The sequence below is a fragment of the Ovis canadensis genome, chromosome X, assembly GCF_042477335.2.
Source record: "Ovis canadensis isolate MfBH-ARS-UI-01 breed Bighorn chromosome X, ARS-UI_OviCan_v2, whole genome shotgun sequence".
In the NCBI taxonomy this organism is placed as follows: domain Eukaryota; kingdom Metazoa; phylum Chordata; class Mammalia; order Artiodactyla; family Bovidae; genus Ovis; species Ovis canadensis.
Genome location: NC_091727.1, coordinates 17,982,445 through 18,009,785, shown reverse-complemented (window position 1 = coordinate 18,009,785; position 27,341 = coordinate 17,982,445). Strand labels below are relative to the sequence as shown.

General features: G+C 38.7%; 1 protein-coding gene across 35 annotated transcripts in view; it reads right to left on the bottom strand.

Moving 5' to 3' along the window:
- Window positions 1–27,341, bottom strand: part of PPEF1 (protein phosphatase with EF-hand domain 1) — a 147,528-nt gene that overhangs the window by 46,637 nt on the left and 73,550 nt on the right. For 20 of the 35 annotated variants that reach the window (XM_070289812.1, XM_070289817.1, XM_070289814.1 and 17 more), the window contains 3 exons: window positions 19,553–19,713; window positions 11,831–11,945; window positions 6,856–6,902 (listed from right to left, as the gene is read on the bottom strand). In XM_070289812.1, coding sequence (XP_070145913.1) covers window positions 6,856–6,902; window positions 11,831–11,945; window positions 19,553–19,713 — 323 coding nt within the window. The remainder of the gene's footprint in view (window positions 1–6,855; window positions 6,903–11,830; window positions 11,946–19,552; window positions 19,714–27,341) is intronic. The other 15 variants (XM_070289833.1, XM_070289834.1, XM_070289841.1 and 12 more) reach the window with 2 other exon arrangements.

Here is a 27,341-nt window from a genome sequence, read left to right as displayed (position 1 = left end):
GGACATGGGTCTCTAGGATATTTAGACTCTGGTTACTGAGGCTTCTCTGGATTTCTTTCAAAAGAGGACTCACTGCTGCTGAGTGAACCCATCCTTCACTCAGTTCCAGTAAAGCAAACTCTCTGGCTTATTCCACAGTTGATACACAACAAACCACCTATGTTATGGTAATACAGTTGACAAATATAGAAAACCCAGGGTTAACTACGACTCTGCACAGCATCAGATGACCTTCAGGGGGAAAGGCAGCAGACCACAAAACTAAGTTGAGTAGAGATTAAGAGTCTTATTTCCCTCTGATATATTTTACATAAGACATCTAGAAGTAACTGCAAATTTTTTGGACATTTTCCCAAAGCACATCAAATAACCTCTGGACCCCAACTCCACATTACTTTAATTTTTATTTTGTTAGCAAACTCTATTTAAGAGATCTGTTCTGATTGTAACATACTGTCTTAATTTTAAAGGGTAAAGAATTGACTGCTGTGGCAGTAGGAAGCATATCAGCAACAGAGAAAAAAGAAAATATTTAATGACCTTCACAGCTGGCAAATTTGGGTCATAAGGGGTGGGATGGAGGATGGTGGGGAAGAGAGAAAGAAAAGGCTGTGTGGCTCCCACAGACAACATCAGTATGACACCCACAGGGTTGAGAAGTAATTAGCTTCTCTCTGTCCATGTGCACCTCTCTTTCAACTGCAGGAGGTCTCCACAGACAGCATCAATTTAACAAACTAACTTGCCAATACTTAGTCTAAAATTTCCAGCTTTCTATTCAATGAGGAAAAATGTCTGGTAATTTTAGCAAGGCTAAAGTTCTGAATGAAGAATTCCAAATTGGTCACTTCAATTCAGCAAGAGTGGCTGATTAAAATTAACCTTTTCAGGAAATAAAGTCTAAAAATAGGACCTAACTAATGCCAGTGGAAACAGTGACAGATTTTATTTTCTTAGGCTCCAAAATCACTATGGATGGTGACTGTAGCCATGAAATTAGAAGACGCTTACCCCTTGGAAGAAAAGCTATGACAAATCTAGACAGCATATTAAAAAAAAGAGACATCACTTTGCCAACAAAGGTCGGTATAGTCAAAGCTATGGTTTTTCCAGTAGTCATGTACGGATGTGAGAGCTGGATCATAAAGAAGGCTGAATGACAAAGAATTGATGCTTTGGAATTGTGGTGCTGGAGAAGACTCTTGAGAGTCCGTTGGACTGCAAGAAGATCAAACCAGTCAATCCTAAAGGAAATCAACACTGAATATTCATTAGAAGGATATATACTGAAGCTCCAATACTATGGTCACCTGACGTGAAAAGCTGACTCACTGCTAAAGAGTTTGATGCTAGGAAAGACAGAGGGCAGGAGGAGAAGGGGGTGACAGAAGATGAGATGGTTGGATGGCATCACTGAGTCAATGGAGATGAGTCTGAGCAAACTCTGGGAGTTAGTGAAGGACAAGGAAGCCTGGCGTGCTGCAGTCCACGGGGTTGCAAAGAGTCAGACACAACTTAGCGACTGAACAACAACTAATGCCATGAAAATGTGTTCACTTGATGATATCCAAAGCCATATAAAGTTGAGATACTCTTTTAGTAAAGGTGTGTCATAGTTAATCATATGGCACTCAAAGGAATTCCTTACAAACCTAGATAGGATTGTGAGCTGAAACTGTCTAGCTTAGTCTTAAGGTGGTAAATGGTACAATTTGTAAGGATAACCAAATATTAAAGAAACTAAAAATGTCAAAACAAAAATGATCACTTGTACAAATTCCATCATTTATTGCAGCACACCACAAAAAGGGTGTGGGATTAATCTTTTCTGATTCTTCAAAACTTTCCTTCATAATCAGGCACTTTCTAAATTACTAAAACTCTTTGAAGGGATAGTCTTAATGTTACCTCATCCAGAAAGTCTCCCACAACTTAGGTGCCCTTCCAATGTGCTTCCTTGGAACCTTGCATACCCCAATTATAACATGTCCTACCCTGAACTATCTTGTCTTTTTATTGGTTGACCTACCCCACTAAGCTGTGATGCCTTAGGGGCCAAAAGCTGTATCTTAGTCACACTGTATCACCAACATAGCAGAGTATCTCATTTATAATGGGTATTTAATAAATATATGTGAAATGAATGAAATTTATACTTATCTTTGTATCTGCCCACAGTTTTTACGCAGGGCTTTGAACACTGTCGGGACTAGATAAAAGTTTACTGAATGAATAAATTAGTGGACAGATGCACTTCTGCATATGATCAGTTGTAACAAATAGAAGTTTTAAACTGAACCAGTCATTTGGATGAAAAGAGTAACATGGCAAGGCATCTCAGGGACCCTACATTGTAACTCTCCCTCTCAGGCTATGCCCTGGGTTGGCCTTGGACCAGCCCCAGCCCTGAAGCCTACTCACTGTATCCTACAAAAAAGAAATGATGAGGGAGAAACTGTCTAGCAAAACACCAACTGAAAGATGAATTACAATTATGCCTTAATTCAAAGCCTGAGTTTTTCCTGGTTTCTCTTTTAGGTTGATGGAAAGAAAAAAGTTAGATCACAGTATAAGCTTTGGCCACTTACAGCTTAAAAAATCTCCCACGGGATACAGTTTTCAAACTATTCCCTAAAATTCAAGTTCAACTAGAAATTAAATAAAATAAACCAATTTTAATTAATTAATACTAAAGTACTTTTAATAAACTAAATAATAAGTTAAATAAGGATGAGTTAAAGCCTGGTCACTAGCTGCTTCTAGAAAGAAGAGAGTGAGCCCATGGCTTACACTGAGGTGCCTTAATCCTGTGTGCGCCCATGAATGAACCAGAGGAGAGCGCCACATGCAGGTATTACCTATCACTGGGATTGAACACATTGCTGATGCACTGAGTAACAAGAATCAGTCACCATCACAGCAACTACCTTTTCCTGAAGCAATCAAGTGACTGCTGTGGTCACAGTGAGCGCTTGCTGTAATCCCCGTGCAGGCAAGCTCTGTATCTGATGCCACGAGAGAAACCCACCACTCTCCACCCCTCTCCTCATTTTTAAGGTGTTTTTCCTTTCCTCATCTCCTTTCCTGGCCTATTACTCTTCCCTCACCTAATCTTTCTTTTTTTCATGCTCTCTCATCTTCTTGTACCTAAGAACCAACAACACTCCTCATATTGCAGCACTGCTGAAACGAATTTTCCAGATCAATGAAGTTTATTCCTTTAAAAGCTAAAATACTTTTTTAAATTACTTAACCATTCTGGCTAAGAGTTCTGAAAATGGGCCATTTGGTCTCTTTACTTCTTAACAGAGCGTACACCATAGAACCTCAAACTTTCTTGACCATGCAGGTTCATCAATCTAAGCATCCCCTTAGGCACATCCCCTCAGAAGAGCTCAGGACGGAGCTCTCCCTGACACACACAACCCCATAACACTTAATGTTACTGCTTCATTTCTACCTCATTTTGATAGTTTTAGATCTCCTCGTACTGTCAGAAAGAATTTTACTTTTCATCGTTCTCATTCTATCTCACTTTTTCTTTCCCCTCTCACTCCCTAATCTGTGGCAGCGTGGGTAACCCGACAGGCAAACTTACAGGAATAATGCGTCAGATAAGGTTTTACAGATATATGGTCATTGGGCATTGAGTAAGGGCCTAGGGCTCGTCCTGTGAGCAAAGTTCATTGGATTTCTGACAGTGATTTCAAGAGTTCAGAGACCCTTTTTACTTAATTCTGGACTTGGGACCGTAGACGAGAGTTTGTTCTTTGGACGGGTGGATATCACCATCCTTTGTATTCAGGTAGAAACGCACCCAGAACAATTTCTGTTCATGGTTTTAGACCCCACTCTACTTGTACATAGAGAAGGCCAATGGCACCCCACTCCAGTACTCTTGCCTGGAAAACCCCATGGACGGAGAAGCCTGGCAGGCTACAGTCCGTGGGGTCGCTAAGAGTTGGATACGACTGAGCGACTTCACTTTCACTTTTCACTCTCATGCATTGGAGAAGGAAATGGCAACCCACTCCAGTGTTGTTGCCTGGAGAATCCCAGGGATGGGGGAGCCTAGTGGGCTGCCGTCTCTGGGGTCGCACAGAGGTGGACACGACTAAAGCGACTTAGCAGCAGCAGCAGCTACTTGTGCAATCTACCACCATTACTCATTTAAACTTTGAATAAAAAGTAAGACAGAAAAGGCAAATTGCTGACTGTCATAAGTTACAGATCATCGTACAGCATAGCTTCCTGAGATGTGTCTGTGTCCTGCCCATTCCTTCCTTGGCCTCTAACTTAGCACACTCCTTACCCACAAGCTAAGTGTCTCACCATCCTCGAAAGGCCACCAGGTCACTCTCCCTTCTCAGACACCATTAACTGCATCATCTTTTCAGTTCTTAAGATGGAAGCCTGCTGTCATCACTGGCTCTTCCCTTAGCTATCTTTTTTAAACCAGGCAATTTCAAGATTCTGGTGTATGCAGTTTATTCCATGTCCAAGGTACATTTTATCTGCTCCTCACGCAAGTCTGTTAAAATTCTAACTCATGGCTCTACTTTCCAAACATCTTCTTTCCAAACATCCCTCTCACCTCCCTCTGCTCAAATCTATCCCAAATAAGAGAGCTTTACTCTTTCATCACTGGGCTCTCAATTCCCACTTCCTGAACACCATCATTGGTTAACTCTCAAAATATTTCTTGTTTTCATATGAATGCTATAATTTCACCTTAAGTCCTTTTTATAGTACTTCTTACCACCCACCTCCTCCTGTTCAGTCTTTACATTAGAACTTTCCAGTTTTATATATTCCATTTAGTTTTGCCAATGGAATTAAAGAAACATCCTCTTCTCGTGTCTGTCTACTCCAGTGTCCCTTCCCTGATCACACCTTAGTATCTTCAACTATCTCTTGAGAAATTTTCTTTTCTAATTGCCTAGGAAGTCACTTTTCCCATTTAATTTACTCAACTATTTTCCCTTTTCTGTATTTCTCCCAAACCTCCAGATTTTCTGCTGTGGTTATTACCCACATACCTTCACCTCTCCTCCATCCTCAGATTATAATTGTCAAAAATAACAAGACTGCACTTCTGAACATTTATATGGTGCTATGTGTAGATTTAAACAAATCCCATTCCTCAAACTGTGTAAATGAACTCCCTTCTGCCTTGAACTCATTCAGCAAGACATCCCTCTGGAAATCTGGGCCTCCCTTAGGGACAGCGCTGGACTCCTGACTCCTGCAGGCCTCTGGAAGCAAAGGACCCATTCCTCCCCAGGATGGAGACCTCGGGGTCAGGAGCTGGAGAGGGTTCACCTGCTCCATAGGTCCACCAACAGACCAACACTTTGCCAGCCTTGGATAAAAGCTTCTCATCCTTCTAGGCTCTGACTAAACTTCCTCTCCTGCTTTCATCTCTCACGCCTGTGGCCAAGTCACTCACCACACCTACTCTTCACGTGCTTGATCTCCTCATCTCCAATATTCTCTTTCACTCACTTCAACCACCGACATTCTGGATTCCACCTTGGACCCACTCATCTCCTAGGACTACACTCCTCGCAACTTCTCAACCATCCTACTTCCTGGGTCTTCACCCCAGTAAGCCTGCTCCCTGATAAATATATATACACACACATGGGCTTCCCAGGTGGCACAGTGGCAAAGAATCTGCCTGCCAATGCAGGAAATGCAAGAGACTCAGGTTCGATCCCTGGGTCAGGAAGATCCCCTGGAGTAGGAAATGGCAACCCACCCCAGTATTCTTGCTTGGAAAATTCCTTGGACAGAGAAGCCTGGCTAGCTACAGTTCATGGGGTCGCAAAGAGTCAGACATGACTGAGCAACTGAATACACACACATATATACACACACACGTATATACATAAACATATATATATATATGCGTCACTTCCCTGTACACCTGAAAACAATATTGTAAACCAACTATATTTCAATAATATTAAAAGAATATATTGCAGCCAAAAAAGGAATTAAGGGTCATGGAGGTTATGCAGCTTACTCAAGCTCTCACAGTCCCCAAAGAGTAAAACTGATTTCCCATTATAATAATGAGAATATATTTTCTTTCAGGCCATTTGAGATACCTATGCTGTGGCCAATTATTCAACATGCTATCTTGTGGGGAAGACGTTCTGATCAAAAAGAAAGACGAAGGGGGTGCAACTCTAAAGGTAGAAGTTACCTCAGGATCAATTTTCTATATCTAATCATCCCATAAGCAAATATTTAGGTTGCAGTGCTAGCTCAGAGAGAGAAATGAATTCAGTCAAAGAGATGCACAGAAACTCCATGCCAGCCAAGCTGCTTTGTGCCCTCTGTGCAGGTTTCCACAAACAACACTCAAACGAAAAGGAGTCACAGCATTGGAAGAGCAGCTGAGCCCAGCAATGGTGAATCAGGGTGGAGAAGAGAGCAGTCTGGAACTTTCTATGGGGGACTCCTTTCATGCACAATTAGTGCACACTGTAGGAGAAGACTGCTGTGGCCTGCTCACTTCTGAACAAAATAACAATAAAATTAAAAGACTGCTCCCCTCTCCATCCCGTGTCATCTACGCATTTACAAAGTAATAAAGAACATAAATACCATCAGGCACAAATCTTAATGGATCTACAGATAATAATAATATTAAATAGAGACTCAAATCTTTAATTCTTTTTGTGGGGAAAAAAAAACAACAAAAAAACTTTCAACTTCTTGAATAAAAAATATCCCATTACATCTGTATTTGTACATATCCCTAATAAAACAAATACTGTTATCTGCTGTAGCCCTGCCTTCCCCCAACAAAAATGTAAATAAATATTTAGCAAAACAATAATTTACCTTATAGAAGATCAGAAAAAGGTCATCTAGCTTCCCATGCAAATCACCTGAAAATGAAATGAAAAAAAAATAAGTATTCAGGAGGAAACAAGAAAATGCCCTTTGTACAAAAGAATTTAAAACCTGAAATACTGCTGATTATGCCAAGCATTCTCAGGACATTGGGTTGTTATCCTATGATGATATTAATTCAACAGATGGTTTGTTTCCATAGCACCCTGTGGAAACTTCATCCCTTTTCCTATTGGGGGAAGCATCCAATGTCACGATTTCCTATTCATTTCTGCCATTTATGCTGTGCTTAGCTCACTCCATGCCAAGTGCCAAACTAAGGGTTTACATGAACTATCTTGTTCAATCCTAAAACCACTAACCACTAGTCAAGTATGGATGTGAGAATTGGACTACAAAGAAAGCTGAGCGCCAAAGAATTGATGCTTTTGAACTGTGGTGTTGGAGAAGACTCTTGAGAGTCCCTTGGACTGCAAGGAGATCAAGCCAATCAATCCTAAAAGAAATCAGCCCTGAATATTCATTGGAAGGACTGATGTTGAAGCTGAAACTCCAATACTTTGGCCACCTGATGCGAAGAACCAACTCATTGGAAAAGACCCTGATGCTGGGAAAGATTGAAGGTGAGAGGAGAAGGGGACAACAAAGGATAAGATGGTTGGATGGCATCACTGACTCGATGGACATGAGTTTGAGTAAGTTCTGGGAGATGGTGAAGGACAGGGAAGCCTGGCCTGCTGCAGTCCATGGGGTCGCAAAGAGTCGGACACGACTGAGTGACTGAACTGAACTGATAACCACTCTATGAGATGGGTATTGTTTTCACCATATTCATTTTATAAATGAGGCTCAGAGTAGTTAAGTAGCTTACAAAGTTGCCTAGCTACCAAGTAGCAGAGCTGGAATTCAAACTCAACTTTATCTCACTTCAAAACTGTACTGTACTCTACTGCCTACACTAGGAGAATCTCTAGGAGAACAGCAATATTACTTATCATTAAACCCCTAAAAGCCTCCTATAGTACCTGCTGCATAGTAGGCATTCAATAATTAAGTTCAATTGCTAAATGCACAGCTTTTTAAAGCCATGGTTTCAAGAATATGCAGTAGAACCTGAAACTTAAAAGTTGTGAGTAGATATTTGACATTCTCTTAATGAGACTATTAGCAAAAATAAAAATGAAGGCATTGCTTTATAAAACTCAAGAAATCATGTAAATATATGAAGTCATTAATTTAAAAACAAGAGCAAATATGTGAATATTCAAGAGCCCTATTTGGATAACTATTTCTAGGTAAATATTTGTCTTTCATAAGCTCTGATCATAAATTTTTATTCCTTATATCCAACTTTATTACCAAATGTAATTTAATTTAGGAATACTTTTCCCCAGTTTGTTTAAAAATGCTACAAACAAAATTAACCAAACATATACAAGAGGTGAGTCTAATTATTATGGGAGTAACAAAATTAAAATACAACATCACCAGCACTTATTTATAAAATGACTACAATATTAATATTGAGCAAGGAGATCAAACCAGTCAATCTTAAAGGAAATCAATCCCGAATATTCATTGGAAGGATTGATGCTAAAGCTGAATCCTTTGGCCACCTGATGTAAAGAGCTGACCCACTGGAAAAGACTCTGATGCTGGGAGAGATTGAGTGAGAGAAGGGGACGACAGAGAATGGGATGGTTGGATGGCATCACCGACTTAATAGACTTGAGTTTGAGCAAGCTCTGGGAGTTGGTGATGGACAGGAAGTCCTGGCATGCTGCAATCCATGGGGTCACAGAGTTGGACATGACTAAGCAACTGAACTCAACTCATTTACATATTGTGTAGGGCTGCTTTTGAGCTACTAGGGCAGAGCTGAGTAGTTGGCCACAGAGACCACATGGTTTACAAAGCCAAAATGTTTATCATCCTGTTCCTTAGAGAAAAGCTTGTCAAGCCCTCATCTAGAACATCCCTCGTGGTTAAAGTCACCCACGTTAAAGATCTTGGCCAAAATGTACTCATATGGCCAAAAGTAGGCACTTCATATGGGCTACTGTAGAAGAAAGTTCTGGAGAGCTGTTTTTGACACCTTGATACTGTTTCTTGCTGGGTAACCTAGAAAAGGACCCACCACTTTGAGCTTCAGTCTTCTCATCAGCAAAGTGAGGATAATACAAACTTCTCCACCCACCTCAGGGGGACATGGGGAGATGATGGCTGCCAAGATGCTCCAGAGACCATGAAGAGCTACAGGAATGTCCAGAGGGGTTGCTGCTGCTGTTCTTCATGTTCAGTACTATGTGCTGTTGCCACTGGATCCTACAGAGACCCTGAAACTTTTCCGTGATCAGCAAGGCAAGGATAGCACTGGTCACTGGGACATTTACCAGTCAGCAAAAGCCATTTCTGGAGCTTTCAGCAATATGGAAATCAAGAGATTCACTGGATTCATTGTAACTTTAGGACCTTTCAAAATTGTGTCCAATAGAAAAATGTAGTTTGGAAAACATGTGACTTTTAAATTGTTTCCAATTTCACATTAGAAACTTCCAATAGCTCCTATTTAAGGAGAGCAGCCTTAAAATAGGACTGCAGAGATGAGTGGATCTTAGTTCAGGGCAGATCCCAAGGATCCCAGTATCCCAGGTCTCTGGGAGATAGTGAGGGACAGGGAAGCCTGACGTGCTGCAGTCCATGGCGTCACAAAGAGTCGGACATGACTTAGCGACTGAACAAGAAGAATATTGAGAGCGTATTAATACTACTGCATACTTAAATCTCATTGCTCTCACTCCAAATCTAAGGAAATAAAAATGGAAGAACTTTACCTATTAGTTAAATATTTATTTTTAATTATTTTGTTTTCCTAATTCTCTTCAGGATGACTTGTCTTTCAAAGCTTTGGATAGTCAGAAATGTAGCTAGCAAGCTAATAAATGAATTGGTTTCAACATATTAATAGTTGAGGTTATAAAGATATAACCAACTTCTAGCTGGACAGCAAAAGATAACACTCAATATATCATGTAAAAGCCACAGAAAGATATTTTCACTGCATATAAAAATATAAGTACATACATGGTTAACTTTCATAATATAAATGTAGACTAAAACACCTCTACTTCATGCCCATTAAGAACCATGCAGCATGTTTAGATGTCCATGTAAAAAACTGCATCTGGAAATTAAAACAATGGTAAAGGTTCATCATAATTTCTCTCTCTTTCCTAATACTGTCTTAAACAGAGGATGGTTTTGAAAATGTGGCCCCGATTTTAAATGATGGCCAAATTTTTCTAGGTTCAATGGGGCTATTAAAGACAATTTAATGAAAATTCCTATGCTATGGAAATGTATGAGCCTGGCTTTTCCTTCTACCAATGGTGCTATGTGGGAAAAAGTCTGGAAATATTAATAAATGCCCAAGATGTATCTTTTAAAAAATGTAACTGTCCAATCAATCCATTCCCTAATCTCTGTCTGGTGATGGAAAATGAAACACCAGTCAGAGTGGTGCATAATGGGACTGGGATAGCAGATATGGGACTGGCTCTAACCTGGGATGCAAAAGATCTGAAATTCTGACTCTGCCACTAACCAGCTGAGTGAGCTGGGGAGGAGAGAAGGGGAAAGTTATTACATAGAAATGTACGGAAGGCAATACCATTTCTGGGTCTCAATTTTATCCTTAAGAACAAGGGATAGATCAGCTGACCTCTGTAAGAACCATTCAGTCCTTACATTTTGTGATTCTAGAATTTACATGCCCTCTAATTAATTCATGTCTTCTTCTAAATCCTTCTATGCAAAGACAAGTCTCCAATGGCAACTGGAGGTGTACTAGAAACATACAGGAGCAGATCACAGTCTCTGTTTGGCTTATTATATTACACTTTGAGAACAAATCTTGCCCTGGCTCCACAGGCTTCATTGGTTCGCCTGGCTTCCTGAGCCTCATAACTCCAAATTCTTTATCTGCATGGAAAGTAAAAGCCAATGAGGTCTTGAATAAAAGGTCCCCACTGCTGAGATGCATCATCTGGTAGGCTGAGATGCATCATCTGGTAGGCAGAGATGTGGTAGCCTGATCAGGTTGAAACTGAACCATTAAGGACTCTTCAAAAGCCTGAGTCTGGGCATGACATGGAGTGTATACTGCTACATCAAGTCTCTGTCACCACTATCAGATGCTAGAAATGGAAATGGTTGAATTAGATTGTCAAATCCATTCTACCTGCCAGAGTAAAAGAAACATGGGCTAAAAATTGATTTGGAAAATAACAATCACTGTGTTGTAACCTAAAGGCTTAATTAGAAGTTAAGAGAATTGCTGTTCCTTCCACAAACTCCATTCTCAGACAGTTGCAAGCATGCTGAGCACCAACTGTGATGAATTTCAATGTGTACTGCTTCCTGAAGCAATATCCTGCCAGGCTGGCCTATATGATAACAAAATCTCAGCTCCTGTTATTTAGAAGAACAAGGAAAAGATTTCTGGGACATTCTCACTCTTCTAAAAGCTGCAGAGACCAGATGAAAAATATCAAACAGCAGCCAAGGGAAGAGGAGAGTTTCATCTCCACCCTGCCTTGGGCTTTTCCCTTCCCAGCAGAAGTGGCATGCAGAGGCCTATCTAGAAAAAGCAACATGGAACAAAGATAATGATAGCTAGATGGAGAGCAAAGGACGCTTATTCCACCCATGGGTAGTTTTCTGTACTAAAATGCTGCCTGCCTTTATAAAAAGCTAAGAGTTCTTTAATTTCTCACATAATTAATTCCTGCCAGCTGGTATGCAAAACAAAGACAAGATGGGGAACAGTATTATCATGATAGATAACTCTATATTAACACTTTCCCTTAATACAGTCCAGTTTACACAGTTTTCAAGTTAGGCCGATGATGTAGAACCAAGAGGCTCCTAAATATTAATCTGGCAACTCGGCCCTGAAACTTACCACAAATTGTTATCTCTTTGGATGGAGATGTGTTTGTATGAGTAAAATTCGGCATTTGCTGTAGGACTTTCTTGGTTTCAAACAGCACCTCTAAGACATAATAAGCATGAAGTATCTGAGGATGAAGAGGAAATAGATATAATGAAGTAGAAAGAAAGGCATGAGTGCACAGAAAGCAATGTATTTATCCTGGCACAGTATCTGGCACATAATAAGCCCTCACTAGAGATTTGTACGGAGAAGGCAATGGCACCCCACTCCAGTACTCTTGCCGGGCAAATCCCACGGATGGAAGAGCCTGGTGGGCTGCAGTCCATGGGGTTGCTAGGAGTCGGACACAACTGAGCAACTTCACTTTCACTTTTCACTTTCATGCACTGGAGAAGGAAATGGCAACCCACTCCAGTGCTCTTGCTTGGAGAATCCCAGGGACGGGGGAGCCTGGTGGGCTGCCGTCTCTGGGGTCGCACAGAGTCGGACACGACTGAAGCGACTTAGTAGCAGCAGCAGCAGAGATTTGTAAGCTGAATGAACGAAAGGTTCCTAGCATGTCTATAGTCTCATGTTCTTAATAGACATCACCCATTCACAAAACATTTCTGATGATTCTTGGTCCTTAGAACCCAAGAGAGGTAGGGAAAAAAGGAGACTCCACTGGCCTAATAAATTAGCAGGCAAAAACATAAATAAAAATTAAAAGAAAAGGAGAGAGAAGGAGAAAGAAAGAGAGGGAGAGAAAGATTGGACAAGAGGGGCTTCTTTGCATTTCTGTGCAGCTTTGCATTTCTATGCAGCTCAGGCTGGGAGCTAGGTGGGGGGCTGGGTTAGGAGATCTCACAAGGCAGCCAGAAAAGCCTCAAGGGACTCCTGAGCCAGGTGTCCCTGCTGTGGCTCGGTATTCCGTACACAGATGTGAGGGTATAGGCCAGCAAGCACATTTATATACAAGTCTAAGTGTAAAACATACTGCAAAGTCAAGTAAACAATTCCAATTATCTCCTGTAATGACTATTCATTCCTTGGTCTCCTCCAGTTAGTGTTGATGACAGCATTGTTTTGGACAGATTTACTGGGTTTTCTCCTTCAGGCTTTTTGTTTTTTTGTTATATCATTCTCTTTTTTAATTATGAAATATTCCAAATACATAATCCAAAAAATGATGTAGCTGATACAAACTTAGGTTTTTCCAGTGGTCATGTATGGATGTGAGAGTTGGACTGTGAAGAAAGCTGAGCGCCAAAGAATTGAGGCCTTTGAACTGTGGTGTCGGAGAAGACTCTTGAGAGTCCCTTGGACTGCAAGGAGATCCAACCAGTCCATTCTAAAGGAGATCAGTCCTGGGTGTTCTTTGGAAGGACTGATGCTAAAGCTGAAACCCCAATACTTTGGCCACCTGATGTGAAGAGTTGACTCATTGGAAAAGACTCTGATGCTGGGAGGGATTAGGGGCAGGAGGAGAAGGGGACAACAGAGGATGAGATGGCTGGATGGCATCACCTGACTTGATGGACATGAGTTTGAGTGAACTCCGGGAGCTAGTGATGGACAGGGAGGCCTGGCATGCTGCAATTCATGGGGTCACAAAGAGTCGGACACGATTGAGTGATTGAACTGAACTGAATACCACTTTATGGTCAGAAATGTTTGTACCTGTATTGTCCAATGCAGTAGAAACTGGTCACATGGGGCTACTGACCACTTGAAATGGGGCTAGCCAAAACTAAGACATAATATAAGCCCAAAATACACACTGTATTTTAAAGATTTAGTATAAAAAAAGTAAAATATCTCATTAAAAACTTTTAATACGATTACATACTAAAATGATAATTTTACATGTTGGAATAAATAAAACACATTATTAAAATTAACTTCACTTTTTTCTTTTCGCTTTTATAATATTGACTACTGGTGGTTTAGTTGCTAAGTCGTGTCTGACTTGCAACCCCATGGACTATAGCCCGCCAGGCTCCTCTGTCCATGGGATTCTCCAGGCAAGAATACTGGAGTGGGTTGCCATTTCCTTCTCCAGGGGATCTTCCCGACCCAGGTATCGAACCTGGGTCTCCTGCATTGCAGTCAGATTCTTTACCTATTGAGCTATGAGGGAAGCCTAATATTGACTACTGCTGCTGCTACTAAGTCACTACAGTCGTGTCCGACTCTGTGGGACCCCATAAACGGCAGCCCACCAGGCTCCCCCGTCCCTGGGATTCTCCAGGCCAGAACACTGGAGTGGGTTGCCATTTCCTTCTCCAATGCGTGAGTGAAAGTTAAAGTGAAGTCGCTCAGTCGTGTCCCACCCTCAGCGACCCCATGGACTGCAGCCTTCCAGGCTTCTCCGTCCATGGGATCTTCCAGGCAGGAGTACTGGAGTGGGGTGCCATTGCCTTCTCTGAATATTGACTACTAGAAGATTTTAAATATGTATGTGGATCACACTATATTTCTATTGGACAGCACTGACTGGTTTAGATTTTTGGAGGCTAAGAGAGGTTGTTTTCTACATACTGTTCAGATAATGCTTTAGGTGAGCTTCCTAGATGGCTCAGTGGTAAAGAATCTGCCTGCTAAGCAGGAGATGCGGGGTTTGATTCCTGGGTTGGAAAGATCCCCTGGAGGAGGGCATGGCAACCCACTCCAGTATTCTTGCCTGGAGAATCCCACGGACAGAGGAGTCTGGCGGGCTACAGTCTATGGGGTCACAATAAGCTGGACAAAACTTAGGGACTAAATAACAACAATAATGCTTCGGGTATCAGATTTAGGACAGATGGAACCCTTTGGAACAATCCTATCTCATGGTGTCCTGAAGTTTCCAATTAAAATAATGAAATTATTTTCTAATCAAAAATATTTAAGTTTGGAGAATTTTCATGATCAAATAATTAAAAAACAACAACAACAGGAAGCATGATTTGAAGCAACGTGAGAATCAGAAAGAAAGAGAAGGGACCCTGGATGTTGATTAGTAGGGAGCAAGCCCTATTTCCTGCCTTCCCAAACCTAATGGATTGATAAGGATTCCCCCCACAATAGCATTTTAAATCTATTCAATGCCTTTTAAATCTATTCAATTTGACAGGGTGAGTCAAATCTTGAATGTAACCCTTCCTTTAGCCACATTTTAAAGGAACAGGCAAAACACTTTGATAAAATGATTTACTGATATATGAATTGGCATTTATTTAATTTACTGATTCCTAAAACTGGCTTCAGTGTTACCTTAGCTTGCCACTGTAGACTTTTTGGACCATTTGTAGCATTAATAAGAGTAATTGCTGCCTGAAAAGGCAGTTGTTGTTTTAAGTTAAATTAACAAATATTCACTGAGGATATATTGCAACAACAGAAAATTTCTATTATCAAAATAGTTTTTCTGGGTCCTTTTTCAATTGTCTAAAATCACATTGGTTATATTAGTCCCTACAGAGCCAGTGTACTTCTCTTTCAATTGCATTTTAATTGTGTTTACAATTGCAATATTAAATACTACTCAAAAGAGTTAACTCATATTGGTTTATATGCTTATAAATATGTTCAGATTAAGTGGCAACTTAAATAAAATATTCACATTCTTTTTAAGGCACTGAGAGAGGAAAACAGTACTTTTAAAGGATTTTCTTTCTTAAAAAGTAACTAGGGAATTCCCTGGCTGCCCAGTGGTTAGGACTCCACGCTTTCATTGCTGAGGGTGTGAATTCACCCTCTCAAGCTGCACAGCATGGCCAAAAAAAAAAAGCAACTAGTTTTTAAAGAAAAAGAAAAGTTCTTTGTAAAGTTGAAATACAAATTTAAACAGCAAAAAGAAGCATAACAATGAAAAGCAATTCTTTTTTTTTGCTAGACATCAGTCCCCTTTCCCTATCCCAAGAAACAGCCACTGTTTGGAGTATCTTTCCAAAAAATATTCTGTGTACTTGCCAGCCTATAAAAATCAATATAATTACATATGAATATGTAAACATATATATAAGCACATAATTCCTTAAATAACATCTGGTATATTCACACAAAGGAATATTATTCAACCAAAAATAGGAATGAGGTACTGATGCATGCTACAGTATGAATGAACCTTGAAAACATTATGCCAAGGAGAAGCCACCAGGCACAAAACGCTACATATGAATCCATTTATATACATGTCCAGATTAGGCAAATCTGTAGAGACAGAAAGTAAACTGGTAGTTGACAGGGGCTAGGGAGAAGGGAGAATGGGAAGTGACTGCTTAATGGATACCAGGCTTTGTTTTGAGGATGTTAGAAATGTTCCGGAATTAGAAAATGGTGATGGTTGTACAACACTGGGAATATACTAAAAACCAATGCATCATACACTTCATTTAAATTGGTTTAAAAAAATCAATTTTATGTTATGTGACTTTTATCTTAATTTTTTAAAACCTATATATATATATATATATAATGTTTATTAATTTTGTTTAACAAAAGGGAACACACTGTACACTATGTTGAATCTTTTTGTCTTTCCTTAACAATACAATCTTTTCATTTTCATAAAATCAAAACTGTCTGTCTTTTCAGAGCTGCTTGGATTTTGTCTTATCTTTTATATCCTTGAGCATATTAAGCATACTTACTTTAAAGTCTGAGTCTGATAATGCCATTATCTAAAAACTCTATAGGTTTGTTTGCACTGTTTGTGGTTTGCCTGTTTTCTTGCATGAATCTTGCATCTTCCTATGCCTGGTTAACACTTGTATTAAATTCTGGATATTGTATATGAAAACTTGAAGAAATAACTTGAAGCCTATTTTCTTACAGAAAGGATTTATATTTTCTTTTGGCAAGTGGCTAGGAGCATTAGCTGTCCAGGATGATCTCAATTTTAGGAATTAGATGATTGAAAATTTTGCTTCAGACCCTACAGAGCCAGTACTTTTCACTCACTCTTATTCCTAGGGTATGCCCTTAAGGTCAAAGTGATGGTTTCGGGGTGATGTCAGAAACTAATGGAGCAGGTAGTTCCAAGATCCCATCCCCCTGCAGAAACACTGAAAAATCAAGCCAAAAAAACAGATCAAACAAACAAACCAGTCAGATCCAACTTCATCAGAACTTTGGAAAATAGTCAAAGCTCACAGCAACCAAGGAAATGCTGAATCAAGAAAGAGGCAACTTAAATATGGCTCAGTGGATCACCTGGTGGCTCAGACGGTAAAGAATATCCCTGCAATGCAGGAGTCCCAGGTTCAATCCCTGGGTCAAGAAGATCCTCTGGAGAACAGAATCGCTGCCTACCCACTCCAGTATTCTTGCCTGGAGAATTCCATGGACAGAGGTACAGTCCATGAGGTTGCAAAGAGACACAACTGAGCAACTAACACACTAAGTATAAAGTAAAGGCTATGATAGATTTGTAAACAGTCAGGCTAAGTGGTAAAGGAGTAGTATATCAACACAGAGCCAGTCTGCAGAGATTAGATTTTTCTTCCTTCCCTTCTTTCTTTTCCCCTTTTCTCCTTCCTTCCTCTGGCCTTTATCTCTCTCCCTTTCTTTCTTTCTTAATGGCTCTTGGTGTTTAAGGAAATCCTTATCAAAACACTAAATGAACACAGGCTAAAAGAAAAGAAATTTCAGGGGATTCCCCTGGTGGTCCAATGGTTAAGACTCCACACTTCTACTTCAGGGGCACAGGTTCAATCACTGGACAGGGAACTAAGATCCCACATGCTGCATGGTATGGCCAAAAAAATAAAAATATTAATAAAAGTAATAATAAATAAAACTAAAAAAGAAAAGAAACTTCAGATACTTCTCACACAACTAATCCTAAGAGACATCTACAGAATACTCCACCCAACAACAGCAGACTGCACATCTTTACAAGGGCACATGGAACATTCTCCAGGACAGACCAGATGTTAGGCCACAAAATAAGCCTCAATACATTCTAAAAAACTGAAATCACACAAAGTATCTTCTCTGACCACAATGGAATGAAACTAGAAATCAGTAACAGAAGGAAAACTGGAAAATTCACAAATATGTGGAAATTAAACAACGTACTTTTGAACAACTGATGGGTCAAAGAAGAAGTCACAAGGGAAATGAGAAAATACTTTGAGATCAACAAAAATGAAAACATAACATACCAAAACTTATGGGATACAGTGAAAACAATGCTTAGCAAGAAATGTATGGCTGTAAATGCCTACAAAAACAAAGAAAAATCTCAAATGAAAGCCTAACTTAATGCTTAACGAGCTAGAAAAAGAAGAGCAAATTAAACTGAAAGCCAGCAGAAGAAGAACTAGAGTGCAGATAATTAAATAGAGAACCAAAAAATAAAAGAGACAATCAACAAAACCAAAAGTTGGTTCTTTGAAAAGAGCTACAAAGTTGAGAAAATTTTACCTAGACTGGCCAAGAAGAAAGAGAGAAAAGGCAAATAACTATAATCAGAAATGAAAATGGGGACATTACCACTGACCTAAAAGAAATAAAAAGAATTATAAGAGAATACTATGAACAATTGCATACTAACAAATGAGATAACTTAAAAAGATGAAAGGGACAAATTCCCGGAAACACACAAATCATCAAGACTTACTCAAGAAGAAACACAAAATCTGAACACATCTAGAATAAGCAGAGACTGAATCAGTCATCATAAAGCGCAAGACCCAAGAGCTTTACTTGTGAGCTCGACAAAACATTTAAAGAAGTGACACCAATCCTTCTCAAACTCTTCTAAAATACAGAAGAGTAGGAAGCAATTCCTGAGTCATTCCATGAGGCCAGTATTATCTTGATATCAAAGCCAGATAAAGACATCACAGGAAAAGAAAATACAAACCAATATCCCTTACGAATAAAATGTAAAAATCCTCAACAAAACACTAGCAAACCAAATCCAACGGAATTTTTAAAGAATTATATACGATGACCAAGTGGGATTTATTCCAGGAATATAAGGGTGGTTCAACATAAGAAAACTAATCAGTGTAATACACAGTGTTACTAGAAAAAAGGGGGAAAAAATACACAATGATCTCCACTGATGCAGAAAAAGCATTTGATAAATTCCAACACCTTTTCATGATAAAGCCACTGAGAAGACTAGGAATAGAAGGAAACTTTCTCAACTTGATAAGCATCATTTATCAAAAAAAAATACAGAATATTAGCCAGACATTAAAATAAAGGAGTACTGAAACATACTATGCCATGAATGAACCTTAAAAACATTATGCTAAGGGAAAGCAGCCACATACAAAAGGAAACATATAATTCCTTTTGTATGAAACATTCGGAATAGAAAAATCCATAGAGACAGAAAGTAGAACAGTGATTGCCTGGAGTGGAGGAGGAGGGAATGGTAATGGGTGTGGCACTTCTTTGGGAGGCGAAGAGAATGTTTTGGAATTTTATATTAGTGATTGTTGCACAATCTTGTGAGTATACTAAAAAGCACTGAATCATATACTTTAAAATGGTGAATTTTATAGTATGCAAATTACATCTCAGAAAAAGAACAAGGAAATACTGTGAGCCTACAGACAGAAAGGAGGTTTTTGTGTACCTTAAGAAACTTCTATTTAATGGGTTAAACAAAGCAGAGGGTAGCACTCACTTAATGTGAAGTTTTTTTCCCCAAGGGAATGCATTTCTGCTGTAGTGTTTTCGTCCATTCAATAGATAGTTATTGAACACACGTTATGTACAAGAATCAGGACAGTATCTGCTTCCACTTGCCTGTTGTTGCTTGAAGGCCTCAATAAGTAAATCAATGTCAGTAAAAGTGAGAGGAAATTGCAGCCGAGGACCACAGTAGGAGTCTGGGATTTCTATCAACTCCAAATAGTCTTGTCTATCCTTGTCCTGAATGCTGCTACCAAAAAGGCGAGTTACTAATCCTGGAAATGGAAAGACAGGAAAGGGAGGGAAAATCAACATTCCCATACTTAAAATACAATTGATACCTTCTTGAATATCTAGCCCATGTAAAGCACTGTATTAAATGTTACAAATACCAAGATATCCCACATATAACCATGAGGAATGACTTGTTCTGAGATCAGTAGGTATATTCACATGAATCATGATTCCTTCCTGGGTGGACATTTTACCAAAGCAGTGAGTTCATTAGTGGGGAGGAGAGGGTGGTGCACAGAGAAAACTGATCAATCAAGGTATTTTGATGCTCTGAAGGGCTTTCCAAGTGGCTCAGTGGTAAAATATCTGTCTGCCAATGCAGAAGACTCAGGATCTATCCCTGTTCTGGGTACATCCTCTGGAGAAGGAAATGGCAAGCAACCCACTCCAGTATTCTTGCCTACAAAATATCATGGACTGAGGCTTCTGCCAGGCTGAAGACCATGGGATTGCAGAGCTGGACACGAGTGAGTGACTGAGCACAGCACAACTCTAGTTCTACCTTTGTGTGTGTGTGTGTGTGTGTGCACTCTAATAACAGCCTACCAGGCTCCTCCGTTCATGGGATTTTCTAGGCAAGAGTATTGGAGTGGGGTGCCATCGCCTTCTCCCTCTAGTATCTTAGAGTTTTACAAATGAAGCTGAAGATGCATTGTATTTGATTCAAACATCTGTAACTCTTCAGGATCCACAGAAAATTAAATGGCAACATTCAATTTTTTCCTGTTAAATGCTTCAAATTTTACTTAGCTGTAACTGATTTGTTTCTCTCATCACATAAAAACCAATTTTCTGACATGATTTTTCTTTCTTCTTGGTAACAAAGTAGATAAGGCTAGATGACCAACCACAGGCAGAAATTCCCAAAGGGCCTCTCTCTGGCAGAGAAATTTCTGCGTAAGGATTACCTGCACTGCTCATTTCAGTAGGTGCTAAAACCCAGGATCTCTTTCTTGCTAGACTGCCTAGGAAACAACAAGAGAAATCTGGCCAATTCAGGTGGAGAAAGATGAAAAGGGATACGGCAGACTGATTGCAAAAGCATCCCCCATTCTCTACTCCAACTCTAGTCATGCCCTTTTTTAATATGATTCTGCAACCACCCTCATTCAGAGCCTCTTTCTTCCAGCCCTTGAAGCTGGGTTGGGTTTGTGACTTGAGTTGGATTGAAGAATGTAGTGGAAATGCTATGTTCAGTTCTAAGCCAAGGCCTCAGGGTGCCTTGTATGCTTCCATGAAAGCATGCCACTCCCACAAAGCCAGTCTACTGAAAGCTCCAAGATCATGCAGAACAGAGCTGAGTCATCCTAGCCAAGGACACCTAGATCAGCCACCAGCCAGCAGACCTGCAAACACATGAGTGAACTCCAGCCAAGACCTGAAAAACTCTCAAATCAAGTCTGCCAAGATCTGTAGAAGTGCTCAACTAATCTGTAGACTTGTGAGCAGAAAGAAATGTTTATTACAGGCTACTGAGTTATTGTGGTTGTTTAATACACAGTATTATTGTGGTAACAGATTAGTGACATGGAGGATGATAACATACTCTTCAATTCATTAACACTGAATTGCTACTAAGCTCATTAATCAGAAGCTCTCTATAGGCTTGGAAGGTACAATATCAGCAGACGTAGATAGAAAACACCGCTTTTCGAGATTCAGTTAGAATGAGAGATTACAATTAAAAACTAAATGAAGTTTCCTTCTACAGTCATTATATTTGGTAATTTTAAAATGCTTTCTAAATTATTGTGTACCCCAATATTTTGTGGGGGCAGTTGATGATGCTTTATAAGAAATTAAATTTAGGAGTAACAATGTCTGTCTTCACTGAGTCTATTTTTCTCATTTGGATACGGTTTGAAATTTGAAAAAATTAAACTACTTCATTTCATGTTTGAAAACTAGAAATGCAGAGCAGCTTCATAAATTTTATCTCAGGTTCATTTTGTAGGCAGAAAAGCCAAAATATTCTACCTATCTTAATGATCATTTCTACTTGGTAGTCTTTCTTAGAATTGCAGTTTACTAAAAACAACAACAACAACAACAAAAAAAACCCTTTCCTCTTAACTCTACATACTGAAAAATTAAGCTCTTCTTGGGAAAACACAACAAACAAACAAAACCAAAAACAATCCTGTAGTTTCACTATATCATTTTAAAACTAACTGAGTAATCCCAACTGGTGAGGTATAAACAAGAAGTGACTTTCTTTTCCCGATCACTGCCTTCACCAGTGTTCTGTCAAATTTCCCTTTCTCGTCAGCTAAGTGACACATCATGTCAATGCCATCAGTTCTGGTTATTAAAACTCAGTCATATTATTTAAAACCATAATAAAAATATTGTTTTTCTTCTTTAAAAGAAATCCAATTTGGCCCTTCCTTTCATGCATCCGATGATCCTCATTTAAGTTCAGTGATAAATATATGAAAAAGCACCATTTCCCTAAACCAATTCTTAATCAAAACTGCTCAGTATAAAATATCAGTAAACATCAAGTCATAATCCTTCTGCTGTTTTTTATCCACATAAAAAGGAATAACATAGATTCTCTTCCAAATATGGGTAGCTAATGTGGGTCAATATATGAAAACAATCAAAAGCTTTAACATTTCTAATTTAAGTACTATCCTTCTGGGCTGTAACTATTGTAACCAGTAATAATAATCTAATGAATGCCAGCAACATAAGAATATTTGTGAAACATATAATTAGAATTAATCCTTACCTATTTGGTTTACAATTCTATCAATGTGAATCTACAGTAAGTAAATATAATAAAATCCTGAATTACAACAGAATGATGCCTTTACAAGTTGTTCTAAAGAAAATACCTCACAAATACCCCCTACACACAATCTTTTCTTTTACTCAGTACAGACTCAAAATCTGGACAGGGAAAAATCTAAAGCCCATAATTTAAAAACAAAACAAAACAAAACACAATTTCTGCCTCTACCACCCACATGTCACTTTGAAAACAAACTCCAGACCTTCCTGGAAAAAGAAAATCACCAACTGAACCATGTTTATAGTTACTTCATTTCTGAATTATGAATCTAGATTAAAACCTTGAGCGTCCATACAGTAAGTTAAATAGATGTCAAAATGACATTTTTAAAAATTCAACACCTGTTCTTGATTTTTTTTTCTTTTAATATAAATTTATTTTAATTGGAGGTTAATTACTTTACAATATTGTATTGGTTTTGCCATACATCAACATGAATCCGCCACAGGTATACAGGTGTTCCCCATCCTGAACCCCCCTCCCTCCTCCCTCCCCGTACCATCCCTCTGGGTCGTCCCAGTGCACCAGCCACAAGCATCCAGTATCATGCATCGAACCTGGACTGGCGATTCGTTTCATATATGATATTATACATGTTTCAATGCCATTCTCCCAAATCATCCCACCCTCTCCCTCTCCCACAGAGTCCAAAAGACTGTTCTGTACATCTGTGTCTCTTTTGCTCTCATACAGGGTTATCATTACTATCTTTCTAAATTCCATATATATACTGTACAGTATTACTATACTGTATTGGTGTTTTTCTTTCTGGCTCACTTCACTCTGTATAATCGGCTCCAGTTTCATCCACCTCATTAGAACTGATTCAAATGTATTCTTTTTAATGGCTGAGTAATACTCCATTGTATATATGTACCACAGCTTTCTCATCCATTCATCTGCTGATGGACATCTAGGTTGCTTCCATGTCCTGGCTATTATAAACAGTGCTGTGATGAACACTGGGGTACACGTGTCTCTTTCAATTCTGGTTTCCTCAGTGTGTGTACCCAGCAGTGGGATTGCTGGGTCATAAGGCAGTTCTATTTCCAGTTTTTTAAGGAATCTCCACACTGTTCTCCATAGTGGCTGTACTAGTTTGCATTCCCACCAACAGTGTAAGAGGGTTCCCTTTTTTCTACACCCTCTCCAGCATTTATTACTTGTAGACTTTGGGATCGCAGCCATTCTGACTGGCGTGAAATGGTACCTCATTGTGGTTTTGATTTGCATTTCTCTGATAATGAGTGATGTTGAGCATCGTTTCATGTGTTTGTTAGCCATCTGTATGTCTTCTTTGGAGAAATGTCTATTTAGTTCTTTGGCCCATTTTTTGATTGGGTCATTTATTTTTCTGGAATTGAGCTGCAGGAGTGACCCACCTCCCAGAATATTGGAAATAAAAGCAAAAATAAACAAATGGGACCTGATTAAAATTAAAAGCTTCTGCACAACAAAGGAAACTATAAGCAAGGTGAAAAGACAGCCTTCAGAATGGGAGAAAATAATAGCAAATGAAGCAACTGACAAACAACTAATCTCAAAAATATACAATGTTCTTGACTTTTAAAAAAAACTCAGACAACTAGGAATGGAAGGCTACCTCCTTAATATATATATTTTTTAAATGCCCACTTTCACTGTTTCATTTTAACATTGTTTTGCTATCTCCAGCAAATACAATAAACCATGAAGCAAAAATAAGAGCAGTGACTATTGGAAAGAAAGATACAAAAATAAAGTTACTTGTGACCATGTGATTCAATATCTAAACTCAAGGAAATCAACTGAAAAACTTCCAGAATTGACAGGAGAATTAAAATAATACAGAGGTTAATCTCACTGGTTTGAACCACAGCTCCACCACTGATGAGTAACTTTGTGAGACTACCTTTATAAGACTTAGTATTATAAAGATGAATGATAATAATATTAATTCCACTGGTGTGTCATGAAAACTAAATGAAATGATATATCTGAAGCACTTGAAGACATGGCACATGGTATTTACTAAATACCAGTAATAATAAAAATTATTATTTAATGTTACTGGAAAAGTAATATAGTATAAAATAAACAGAAACCAAAAGCTTTATTAAATACTACTAATAATCATTAGGGTGAGATAGTGGGGAAAATATCTTATTCATGACAGCAACAAAAATATAAAATACCTGGCTTGATAGGACATTTTGATCTGGGAAGCAGAAAGAGAAGTCAAAATAACACTTCCACTCACTCCATCCCACTCCCCACTTCCACCAGCCTCAGTTTAAACTGTTGCTATTAATATGTATAGGCTTTCTACCTGTGGGAGGAGGCTGATGTGAAAAAGTAGCCTGGGGAATGGATGTGTAGTCTCCCCATCAAGTCCTATGGATTAGTTTTGAGCAAGCAGTAGGACATGCAGATCACCTCTCACCTCTGGAACACTTAGAATATCTCAGGGTACTCGGTGGCTCAAAGTTAAAACCATTAATCTGGCCCTCATATCTGGAAATGTTAAAGTGACCTTGTGGTCCCTAAATATATCCTGCTTAGGGGTCACAGCACTTCCGCCAAACAGGCCTAGGTACATTTCGGGCATTCCCACAAAAAAGGGCCAACAGAAAGCAACCTACAATAATGTACAGCATGGTGACTCTAGTCAACAATATTCTACTCCATATTAAAATGTGCTAAGAGAGTGTATTTTATTTTTGTTTTCTTTTCTGTTATGGTTTATCACAGAATATTGAATAAAATACACATATATACATTCTTTTTATATTCTTTTCTATTATGGTTTATCATAGAATATTTTATTTTTATTTTTTAATTCATTTTTTAATTTTATTTTTTTACTTTACAATACTGTATTGGTTTTGCCATACATTGACATGAATCCACCACAGGTGTACATGAGTTCCCAACCCTGAACCCCCCTCCCACCACCCTCCCCATATCATCTCTCTGGGTCATCCCAGTGCACCAGCCCCAAGAGAGTGTATTTTAAAAGTTATCACCACACACACAAAACTGTAACTGTCTTTGACGCGTGTATCATTAAATAACTAACACTGCGGTAATCATTTTGCAATATATGCAAATATTAAATCATCATACTTTATACCTTAAATGTATGTAAGATTATGTGTTAATTATATTTTAATAAAGCTGGAAAAAAATTTTTAAGTGAAATTAACATATAGCAATAATCTGTAAATCTCTTTTTCTGATACATATAATAACTAAATCAGTATGATTCTAGGACTATATAACAGAGAGATGTATAAGATAACAGACAACCCAGAAATATATCCTATTACACATTTTTAAATGAATATATTGAACACTATAAAAGAGGCACTACAAATTACAATGAAAAGATACATTGTGAAATAAATGTGGGAAAAATTAGGTAAAAACTACTTGGACATTTTCTCTGCAGTTGTGTTTTTTAATTATTCTCAACTACTAGGCATCAAAATTTCCTTGTTAGTTTGTCAAAAATTCAAAATTTATGAAATATTAACATTTTTAAATTCAAATCATAAAAAACTAGAAAAATAGGCATCCACATTTTAAATATTTTAGGGCCTTCTAAGTTAAAACCAGGAGTCACAAAGAAAGATATTTAGCTTGAAAAGAAAGATATTATAAATAATTAATGGATGAAAATTTCCTAAACCTGACAAAAATATCAACTTCGATATAACAGAAACTCAGTAAACCGCACTCAGGATAAATAAAAAATGAAACCTCATCAAGGCATTTTATGGTTAAAACACTATTTTGCAATGATGTCGCTTTGGTTATTTTGTTTCTTCCCCACCTCCTTCAGGTGACAGAAGGGGATGATAGAGGATGAGATGGTTGGATGGCATCACCGACTCAATGGACATGGGTTTGGATGAACTCCAGGAGTTGGTGATGGACAGAGAGGCCTGGCGTGCTGCAGTTCATGGGGTTGCAAAGAGTTGGACACGACTGAGCGACTGAACTGAATACAATTAAGTTCACTTGTCACAGTGTGTACTCTATTTGGGAATCACATTCTCTCTTTCTTCCTGTTTTTAATTAATTATTTTTTAGGGATGTGAAATATTATTATGGTTCTAAGAATCAGAACTACAAAAAAGGTATTCTCAGAGAAGTGTCACTCCTCTCTCATCCCTCCTATCTAATCCTCATTCTACCTGTTCTTTCTGCCCTGCTCCCACTCATCCCTCCATTCCCTCATTCCCTGTAGATAAATATTGCCTTTCATTTCTGATTTATCCTGTAGGTTTCTTCTGTATTTTTGCACAAATGAGCATACACACACACTCATATTAGGCAAAGGTTTCTTAAGCAGGATAGAGAAAGCATTAACCATAAAAGAAAAAAAAATTGTTCTAAATTAAAATCAAGAATGTCTACTCATCAGAAGACACCACTTGAAGATTAAAGACTAAGGGGATGGATAAAACCCAAAGATGAGGATCAATATTTGCAATAAATTTATCTAACAAAGACTCACAGTCTCATATTCGGAATACTTACAGAACTGCTACAAATTGGTAAGAAAAAGGCAGATAATCCAAAAGAAAAATGGGTAAAAGACCTGAACAGGCATTTTGACAAACCAGATGTCCACATGACTGCTAAACATTCAAACAGGTGAGCAACTTCTCTGCTCACCAGGGAAATGCCAATTAAGGCAGAAATGTGGTATCACTACATACCCACCAGAATGGCTAACATGAAAAGGAGTGATAACTTCAAGTATTGATGAAGACACGGAACTACCAGAACTCTCATACACTGTTGGCAGTATAACTTGTAACAACA